This window comes from Oncorhynchus kisutch, linkage group LG20 (assembly GCF_002021735.2).
Source record: "Oncorhynchus kisutch isolate 150728-3 linkage group LG20, Okis_V2, whole genome shotgun sequence".
NCBI classification, from domain to species: Eukaryota; Metazoa; Chordata; class Actinopteri; order Salmoniformes; family Salmonidae; genus Oncorhynchus; species Oncorhynchus kisutch.
In genome coordinates, this window is record NC_034193.2 from 35741171 (window position 1) to 35752041 (window position 10871).

General features: G+C 40.7%; 1 protein-coding gene across 1 annotated transcript; it reads right to left on the minus strand.

Annotated features, from left to right (window-relative positions):
* Window positions 1-568: 568 nt before the first annotated feature.
* On the minus strand, window positions 569-7881 carry LOC116355347 (zinc finger protein OZF-like). Its single transcript, XM_031798742.1, has 2 exons — window positions 7308-7881; window positions 569-3632 (listed from the first exon to the last, which is right to left on the minus strand). The coding sequence occupies exons 1-2, from the start codon at window positions 7651-7653 to the stop codon at window positions 2416-2418; spliced, it is 1563 nt and encodes a 520-aa protein (XP_031654602.1). The 5' UTR covers window positions 7654-7881; the 3' UTR covers window positions 569-2415.
* Between the last annotated feature and the right edge of the window lie 2990 nt (window positions 7882-10871).

A 10871-nucleotide genomic window follows, 5' to 3' on the forward strand; every position in this document is an offset into this window, starting at 1 on the left:
CCCCCATCTCCCCCCTCCCACCCCCTCCCCTCCCACCTCCACTCCTCCCTCCTTCTCCGTCACTGTCCCTGTCCCCGTTCCCTCTTCCACGCCTTCTCGCACCACTGTCCCCTTCACCGCTCCTTTACGTTCTTCTGCCTTCTTTTCCTTCTCCTCTTCTTTTCCACTCTTTCCTTCTTCCCGCCTCTTTCTTCTCATTTCTTCCTTCTTTCCATCCTCTTCTCTTGCCTTCTTTTCCCCTGTGCCATCTGTACAATCCGCACGCGTCCTTTCTTTCCTCCCCCCATCCGCCGCTCCCCCCCCAGCTGCAGACGCGTATGACCTGTGACGATCCGGGCAATCACGCCACAGGTGTTCTCTGGAGCCACACCCGTGGCAAGCCTTGGGCTCGTCACACTCCCTGGCCTCGTGCTCTTCCGACCCACAAAAACGACATTTCTTGTTACTGCACGAGGCCAGTGTATGGCCGTAGGCCATACAACGCCTGCAGAACGGGGGCTGACGTGCATAGTATAGGGTTCCCCTGTCAGCCCCCAGGGAGAACATTGCCGGAGGATGGAGGTAGCCATCCACACTCTTCGGGGACTCCCTGAGTAACGCCTGGAAGCCTCTCTTCCCATTCCAGAAACCCAGGGAGTCCCTGAGGTACCTCGCTGAGGAGACATTGTCCATGTACCTCCCCAGAAAGACCCTCACTTCTTCGTCCTTCACGTGCGGATTGTACATGGTTACGGTGACCACCCTGAAGTTGTTTCTTGCCAGGCTGGTCACCGTTTAATGACACAGGGGACCTTCTTCTTTCCCTTCCGTCACCGTCTTCATAATCTCATTGTGTTTTTCTTCCAAATATAGGGTTACATCAAACCCCTTCTCCATTGGGTTCCCCTGAAGGCATAGAACATCTTTAACCTTCAATTTTAGGTGCCCCATTAGGATGTTCCTCCCGAAGGTTTCTCTCCCCCAAGGCTCCATCTCTTTTCCCCGCCAAGAAAAGCGCACCGTGTTGGCCAGTCCAATCCCCGGAACCGACGGTCCAGATGTACTTTGCGCCATCTCCTCACGGACGATGGCGCACCCGTCCCACCACCTCAAACTTATAAACAGGAAGCAAATAACCAAAAAGGTGGAGCGACTAAAGATGTTGACTCTCCACATCTATCAAGACAACTGGAGCACTGGGCCAGAAACTCTTAAATAGAACCTGGACCAGCACAGGTGAAACACCTTCCCACTAACGAGATAGACAAGCCAGCACAGGTGTAACACATACTGACTAACGAGGTGACACCAATCAGTGCGTCCTACGTGCTAACGAGCTATACGTGCTAAAGTCCAACCTCAACATAAATGGAAAAACCAAAGCCTGTAACACCTTCCCCTTAGGACAACAAATATATCCTACATTTATGACTCAATTTATTAGGATTGTTAATAAAATTGATTATACACCAATTTATTATACTGCGTCCATGTGTATAGGCAGCAAGTATGTTGAAATAAAAAACATTTCTTTTAAACTTTCAACCAAAACCAAACTTATATTGGGCATAGTCTTATTTTCAGTGACATTTTGCTGGGTAGGATATCCCCAATGTCACAGTTTTAACGTGTCCAAATCAATAACATGCAGAAGAAGTTTGTTATTAATTGAAATCCTAGACATAAAATGTGCTATATACACAAACATCTGCAATAATACATTACTTGTATTTTTTTTTAAACAATCAGCTTATAATTAAATATTGTTAAACAAGCTCCTTATAAACTGCACAAACACCAAAAACGCTGTTGTTGTGACAAGTAGCAATAAATCACTGATATCGATTAGGGGGGAATCAGGTTGTACGTGATGTTGAAACTAACACAACTAAAAAAAACATATGGAAATGGGAAATATATTTTACCTCACTGATTAGAGGACAACTTGCAGAAGACTGTCAGCTACATTTTGGAGTGATGCATTTAAATGTAGGGGTCGCTAAACAAAGGAACACAACACTTATTTGTCATCACTCATCGATATCATGTTGAAATCAATTGTTTGACAGGAGGGAGGTGAGGTTGCACATCCTGTTAAAACTAACAGCTCAGAACCCACACGGAATCTGGAAGTAATGTGTACATCACTGGTTAGAGGACAATTTGTAGAAAACAGCTAGCAACATTTTGAAGTGTTGCATTTTGGTTCAAGTGGGTCACCAACGTGGTAAGTGTAACACAACTCTTTCTTTGTTAGTCACTTTTTGTCAAATCTCATATTTAGTACTCTTTCAATTCAGAGCTTGAATTTTTCCCCGGAGGCTAAAATCATTGAACCCAGGGGGCAAATGTTAACGGTTCTATATTCTGACATTCATTAAAATACTGCTTCTACAATGTTAAAACATTCTACATTGTGACATCATTTAATTGATATCATGAAACAACAACATGTATTTTCTGATGTTTAGTCAGAGATCTCTTATCAGAGTATCTCTTCCCACATTGATTACAGCTATGAGGTTTTTCTCCTGTGTGTGTTCTCTGGTGTGATACCAGGCTGTTGAGCCAAGTAAAATTCCTCCCACATTGATTACAGCTAAATGGTTTCTCTCCTGTGTGTGTTCTCTGGTGTATAGTTAGATAACTAGATGTAGAAAAACTCTTCCCACATTGAGTACAGCTATAAAGAGTATGTCCTGTGTGTGTTCTCTGGTGTATAGTTAGCTGGCTAGATGTAGTAAAACTCTTCCCACATTGTTCACAGCTATAAGGTTTCTCTCCTGTATGTATTCTCTGGTGTAAAGTCAGCTGGCTAGATGTAGTAAAACCCTTCCCACATTGTTCACAGCTATAAGGTTTCTCTCCTGTGTGTGTCCGCTGGTGTACTATCAGGCTGTTTAGCTGAGTAAAACTCTTCCCACACTGAATACAGCTATACGATTTCTCTCCTGTGTGTGTTCTCCGGTGTGTATTCAGGGAGCCAGATGTACCAAAACTCTTCCCACATTGATCACAGGTATACGGTTTCTCTCCTGTGTGTGTTCTCTGGTGTGTATTCAGGCAGCCAGATGTACCAAAACTCTTTCCACATTGATCACAGCCAAAAGGTTTTTCTCCTGTGTGTGTCCGCTTGTGTACTATCAGGCTGTTTAGCTGAGTAAAACTCTTCCTACATTGATTACAGCTATATGGTTTCTCTCCTGTGTGTGTTCTCTGGTGTATAGTTAGATAGCTAGATGTAGAAAAACTCTTACCACATTGACTACAGCTATAAGATTTTTCTCCTGTGTGTGTCCGCTGGTGTACAATCAGGCTGTTAAGCTGAGTAAAACTCTTCCCACATTGATCACAGCTGTAAGGTTTCTCCCCAGTGTGTATTCTCTGGTGTGATTTCAGGGTTTGTAGCCGAAAAAAACTCTTCCCACATTGAGTACAGCCAAATGGTTTCTCTCCAGTGTGAATTCTTTGATGTATTTTAAGTTTTACTGAAGAGTTTAATATTTTCCCACAGTCAGAGCAGCAGTGAGATTTCTTCCCGGTGGGTCTCTGCTGGTGTTTCTTGAGTTGTTCTGATGCGGAGAGACTTTTCTCTGCCTCGTTAGCATCATGTTGAGGCTCCACAAAGGATCCACGATTGTCCCGTATCTCTCCTGTGTGAATGACAAATTCAGACAGACGGTTAAGGCCCTTACGGCCCACAACAGCAGAAATCCACTGTTCTTTTGAGGTAAAAGGTGATGCCCAAAGCATACCCATGAAGTTGTACAACGATTGACGCCTGTTAAATTATTTGACAATTAAGACAGTCAAGTGAGCAACAATCATATTTTGTCTTGTTTTCACATTAGTAGTAACCAGAAATATTTTTTTTTGTCTCCAATATAGGCCCCTTTCTGTGTTTGCTAAAATTGCGACACGAGGGACATTGAATGTTCCTGAGGAAACCACTAGTTATGGATGTAGTATATCTGGTAATGAGGAAACCGCTAGTTATGGATGTAGTACAGTGCCTTGCGAAAGTATTCGGCCCCCTTGAACTTTGCGACCTTTTGCCACATTTCAGGCTTCAAACATAAAGATATAAAACTGTATTTTTTTGTGATGAATCAACAACAAGTGGGACACAATCATGAAGTGGAACGACATTTATTGGATATTTCAAACTTTTTTAACAAATCAAAAACTTAAAAATTGGGCGTGCAAAATTATTCAGCCCCTTTACTTTCAGTGCAGCAAACTCTCTCCAGAAGTTCGGTGAGGATCTCTGAATGATCCAATGTTGACCTAAATGACTAATGATGATAAATACAATCCACCTGTGTGTAATCAAGTCTCCGTATAAATGCACCTGCACTGTGATAGTCTCAGAGGTCCGCAGCGCAGAGAGCATCATGAAGAACAAGGAACACACCAGGCAGGTCCGAGATACTGTTGTGAAGAAGTTTAAAGCTGGATTTGGATACAAAAAGATTTCCCAAGCTTTAAACATCCCAAGGAGCACTGTGCAAGCGATAATATTGAAATGGAAGGACCACTGCAAATCTACCAAGACCTGGCCGTCCCTCTAAACTTTCAGCTCATACAAGGAGAAGACTGATCAGAGATGCAGCCAAGAGGCCCATGATCACTCTGGATGAACTGCAGAGATCTACAGCTGAGGTGGGAGACTCTGTCCATAGGACAACAATCAGTCGTATATTGCACAAATCTGGCCTTTATGGAGGAGTGACAAGAAGAAAGCCATTTCTTAAAGATATCCATAAAAAGTATTGTTTAAAGTTTGCCACAAGCCACCTGGGAGACACACCAAACATGTGGAAGAAGGTGATCTGGTCAGATGAAACCAAAATTGAACAAATTGGCGTAAAAGCAACACAGCTCATCACCCTGAACACACCATCCCCACTGTCAAACATGGTGGTGGCAGCATCATGGTTTGGGCCTGCTTTTCTTCAGCGGGGACAGGGAAGATGGTTCAAATTGATGGGAAGATGGATGGAGCCAAATACAGGACCATTCTGGAAGAAAACCTGATGGAGTCTGCAAAAGACCTGAGACTGGGATGGAGATTTGTCTTCCAACAAGACAATGATCCAAAACATAAAGCAAAATCTACAATGGAATGGTTCAAAAATAAACATATCCAGGTGTTAGAATGGCCAAGTCAAAGTCCAGACCTGAATCCAATCGAGAATCTGTGGAAAGAACTGAAAACTGCTGTTGACAAATGCTCTCCATCCAACCTCACTGAGCTCGAGCTGTTTTGCAAGGAGGAATGGGAAAAAAATTCAGTCTCTCGATGTGCAAAACTGATAGAGACATACCCCAAGCGACTTACAGCTGTAATCGCAGCAAAAGTTGGCACTACAAAGTATTAACTTAAGGGGGCTGAATAATGTTGCACGCCCAATTGTTCAGTTTTTGATTTGTTAAAAAAGTTTGAAATATCCAATAAATGTCGTTCCACTTCATGATTGTGTCCCACTTGTTGTTGATTCTTCACAAAAAATACAGTTGTATATCTTTATGTTTGAAGCCTGAAATGTGGCAAAAGGTCGCAAAGTTCAAGGGGGCCGAATACTTTCGCAAGGCACCGTATATCTCGTAATGAGGAAACCACTAGTTATGGATGTAGTATATCTGCCTGGAACAAAAATGGTGAGCAAACGTTTTAGTTTTCACAATGTATTCTGAATATTACAGCGCAAGATCAGGAGTGCTACTCAAGGAAACTCACATAAAGCGTGTGTCTATTCACTAATTCACCACTGTGGGGGAAAACTCATAGGCTGAGAGCAAAAATAGCCTCCATTTCAAGGTTGAATATGAGTGAATCTCACATTACTTTTGGATTATAATTGTAAGGCTTGTTTGAATGTCCTGTTTAATATGTTTGTGTTATTGTCGCAAATGAACTGCTTTATACTTAAAAAACACTTCAACCAGTAAAATTCTCTTTGGCTAGCTTTGCCATCAGCCGGACAATGAGGGTTTGTACACAGTTTTTAACAAATTGGCCCATAACTTCACCTAACAATAACATAGACCTACTGTAGGACCCATAACTTCACCTAACAATATCATACACCTACTGTAGGACCCATAACTTCACCTAACAATAACATACACCCACTGTAGGACCCATAACGTCACCTAACAACAACATAGGCCTACCTAGATGTAGGACTATAAATAATTTAATATTTCAGGTGAAACATGGAATCTAAAATGTATTTGTCGTGACATTTCATAACCTGATCACCAGATAATTTTGTGAATAATCCCACTAGGCTACTCTGTAATGTGTTGTCATTCTAAATGTCCTGAATAAAGGAAAATAGCTCTGTGTGTTATACAATACCCTATCCATCAAGGAACAGTTCTCCAAAATGATTTCCTGGATCAGCTGATGATAGTTGAACATGTGACTGTATCTAAACAGCTACAGTATTAAGTATTATATGTAATTATTGAAGAACCATGTTAATGACAGTATCGATTTGGGTGATGTCAATAAAGTTAAGGTGACTCTCGGTTAGAACCATTGGATTTTGCATACTCTGAAATGATTTAGGATTTCTGTACCCATGAAAACTGTTTTCCCAGTGTCATATAAGGAGGCACTAAATGTTACGTAGGTAGAGTGCATTTCAGAGATCTGAATACAAAAAAAACTGTACTAATAGGACAATAACCTAAACCAGAAGGTCAAATCTACACTGGAGGAGCTTACCAAGATGACATTGAATGTTCCTGAGTGGCCTATTTACAGTTTGGACATAAATTGTCTTGAAAGTCTATAGCAAGGATTTAAAAATAGCTTTCTAGCAATGATCAACAACCAACTTGACAGAACAAGAAGGTTATTAAAAATAATAATGAATATTCACATAAAGATCAGTCTCTATTTGGTTGACATCACGACTTCCCATTAAGCCAACTCCTTGAATGCATTACTTTGACATCACTCACTCCTTCTAGTTTGCAGTTCTCTCAAAAAACACAACATTTATTTATTTCCCTTTAGTGTGTTTATACTTTACTGTATTTATATATCACTTTTCAACAGGAAAAGTTTTTTTAAATCACTGGAGGACGTAATCAACAATTCCGACAGTACAAAAACATATTCAAGTGTAGTGCCCTTTTAAAAATCACACATTAGTTTAACAATTGCAGAGTTTTGTTGTCCCTGTTTTGTAAGATAGTACTCACTGTATTTACTGGTGTTAATCAGATCAATGTCCCTGTTTTATAAGACGGTACTCACTATATTTACTGGTGTTAATCAGATCAATGTCCCTGTTTTATAAGATAGTACTCACGGTATTTACTGGTGTTAATCAGTTCTCCAGTCTTCTCTTCTTCGTCCTCCTCTAATGTGACAGTAATCTCTCCCTCTTCATCCTTCATTCCAAAAACGTCTTCATCTTCTTTCACTTCATCCTCCACTCTAAAAACTGTATCTTCCTCCTTTTCTTTTACAGTAACATCATCCTCCTCTTTCACTCTGAAGGCGTCTTCCTCTTCTTTCACGGTAACAGCCTCACCCTCTACTTGTTTTTGTATTGTAACATCTTTCTCTTCCGCCTCCTCTTTGACGAGAGCTTCCTTCTCCGTCCAGCAGGCCATATCTTCTTCAGCAGGAGGAGAGTAGCTTAGTGAACTCATGGTCGGAGATAATAGCTAGTTAGCATTAGCGACTAGGCTAGTGCTAACTTAACCAGCCAGCTAGTTGACTTACAACGTAAATATTAAATTAAATGGGGTAGCTACTTGTTTCCACATAAGTATGTTTAAATCATAGTGGCAAATCAACCACTAAATTGTCCTAAAGAACGTGAATGTTCCGACTTTGTTGTCTAGCGAGCTACCGATGTGGCTGCAGTTGTTGAAGAAGCGTTTCGTCCACTAGATTATACGTCACAGTAGAACCATCGCCTGAAATAAACATATCGCCATCTGCTGTCTGGAGGGGGGAAACGCAGTTGAGGAGGGAAAACTATTTATATTCTTCATTGAATTATAATATTATAAAGCAGTTTAGGGAAACGTTTTTTTCCCTCCCGATTAAATAAGAATATTAAATCATCACGTACAAAGAGCAGCAAGTGGTTTGATTAGTTCAGATTTTTTATGAGAATTTAAAACAAACTCTACATTACTCCACATCTGTATTCCTGATTCAGTAAAATAACTAGATATAAAAATAAGCACCTAGTTATTGATACCCTTGATAAAGATGAGCAAAAATGTATGTATAAAGTAAATAAATAATCTTTACCCACTACCAGGATATTTTAGCCCAAAACCTGGTTTCCTTTCTGCTAGGAGGCTGAAACTTGGCCATAAGTGGATCTTCCAGCAAGACACATCAACATCCACAAAGAAATGGTTAATTGGGCACAAAATCAACATTTTCAACGGCCATCTCAGTCGTCAGACTTGAACTCAATTTAAAACCTGTGGTTTGAATTGAACAGGGCAGTCCACAAGTGCAGACAAAATAAATCAAGGAACTGGAGAGATTCTGTTTGGAGGAATGGTCTAAAATCCCACCAAATGTGTTCTCTAATCTCATAAAACATTTCAGTGTCATTATCCTCCCAAGGGGAGGGTGCTGGAGTATTGAAAACATTGGTAGCAATAATTCAGACCCCTACCTTTTGAGAATTACATGTTAAACTTAATCTCTTCCTCTGAGCAATTGTATCAGTAAACATATATAACTCCCCCTTATTTTTTACATACAATATAGCTCAGTATTTGAATTCTTTATTTTATAGAGTTGTTTATCTCATCTTTATCAAGGGTGTCCCCCACTACCTCTATACTGCTCTTACATGGTTTAACAATACATCATGTAGATGTATATAATGAACAGACTAGGTCTATACTGCTACTACATGGTGTAACAATACCACATGTAGATGTATATAATGAACAAACTAGGTCTATACTGCTCCTACATGGTGTAACAATACATCATGTAGATGTATATAATGAACAGACTAGGTCTATACTGCTACTACATGGTGTAACAATACCACATGTAGATGTATATAATGAACAAACTAGGTCTATACTGCTCCTACATGGTGTAACAATACATCATGTAGAGGTACACTACCATTCAAAAGTTTGGGGTCACTTAGAAATGTCCTTGTTTTTGAAAGAAAATCATATTTTTTTAATTTATCATTTATAAAAACCTGTTTTTGCTTTTCATTATGGGGTATTGTGATGACATTATGGGTTATTGTCATGTCATTATTGGGTATTGTGTGTAGATTGATGAGGGGGGAAAAAATATTTAATCCATGTCAGAATAAGGCTGTAACGTAACAAAATGTAGAAAAAGTGAAGGGTTCTGAATACTTTCCGAATGCACTGTATATATAGGGGCAGTACTCAGTGACATCACTTCATGAAACAGGAGGTACAAATATATAACATAGGTTCAAAATATCAACATTCAAAATATATGACCAAGCTGGAAGTGGAAACGCCAGCCCAGCCACAATCCTAAAGGTTCACTGATGATCAACCTCCTCCTTCACATCTGACTCCTGATGATCAACCTCCTCCTTCACATCTGGCTCCTGATGATCAACCTCCTCCTTCACATCTGATGATCAACCTCCTTCACATCTGTCTCCTGATGATCAACCTCCTCCTTCACATCTGACTCCAGTGATCAATCCAGAGCGTCTTCTTTTTTGGGGGGAATCCCGATGGACGACGTCATCAAATAGGCCGTCGTCACGACCACAAGTTAATTGTCATTCAGGTTATCAATGGGAAGAGCATCAGCAATATGTCCCGTCTGCTAACTTGTCTCATTTAATGGATTTAAATTGGCAGGTGCACAGGGAGAAACCCCATTAAAACACTTTTGGAAGTCTTTAACTGTATCAATGTCTGTGGCCTGTGATGTTGGGACAAATGATAGTCCCTTATTATACAAGAGACAAAATTCACAAATTCTACAGCACAACGGCAGAGTCATGTCTTAAGTGTAAAACTAACAATGACTCAATAATCCTTCTTGGAATGTTATGACATCATAAGGTTATGGGAGGAGTTAGAAAGTTGGCTGTCAGAAGTACAGTTATACAATGTAAAATTACTTTTAATCCGTCTGTCTGTATATTTCAAAACATGGCATATGAGGATACAATGAGATACCCGATGGTTGGATGATACTTTTCTAATCAGTCATCTTAAATATTATAGTTAAAACCTGGAAATCAGCCAATCCTCTGTTGTTAATTCAATAGAATGGTAAAATGCTTTATTATCTAAAAGTTGAAAGTGAGTGGGTGATGGAGAGAAATAAAATGGTGCTGATGCGGGCGCTTGAGATGGGGGTGTGGTCTAGTGGGTCTGTGCAGGTGTGATGTAGTTAATGGAGATGGGGCTGTGTTCTAGTGGGTCTGTGCAGGTGTGATGTAGTTAATGGAGATGGGGCTGTGTTCTAGTGGGTATGTGCAGGTGTGATGTAGTTAATGGAGATGGGGCTGTGTTCTAGTGGGTCTGTGCAGGTGTGATGTAGTTAATGGAGATGGGGCTGTGTTCGAGTGGGTCTGTGCAGGTGTGATGTAGTTAATGGAGATGGGGCTGTGTTCTAGTGGGTCTGGGCAGGTGTGATGTAGTTAATGGAGATGGGGGTGTATTCTAGTGGGTCTGGGCAGGTGTGATGTTGTTAATGGAGATGGAGGTGTGTTCTAGTGGGTCTGTGCAGGTGTGATGTAGTTAATGGAGATGGGCTGTGTTCTAGTGGGTCTGGGCAGGTGTGATGTATTTAATGGAGATGGGGGTGTATTCTAGTGGGTCTGGGCAGGTGTGATGTTGTTAATGGAGATGGAGGTGTGTTCTAGTGGGTCTGT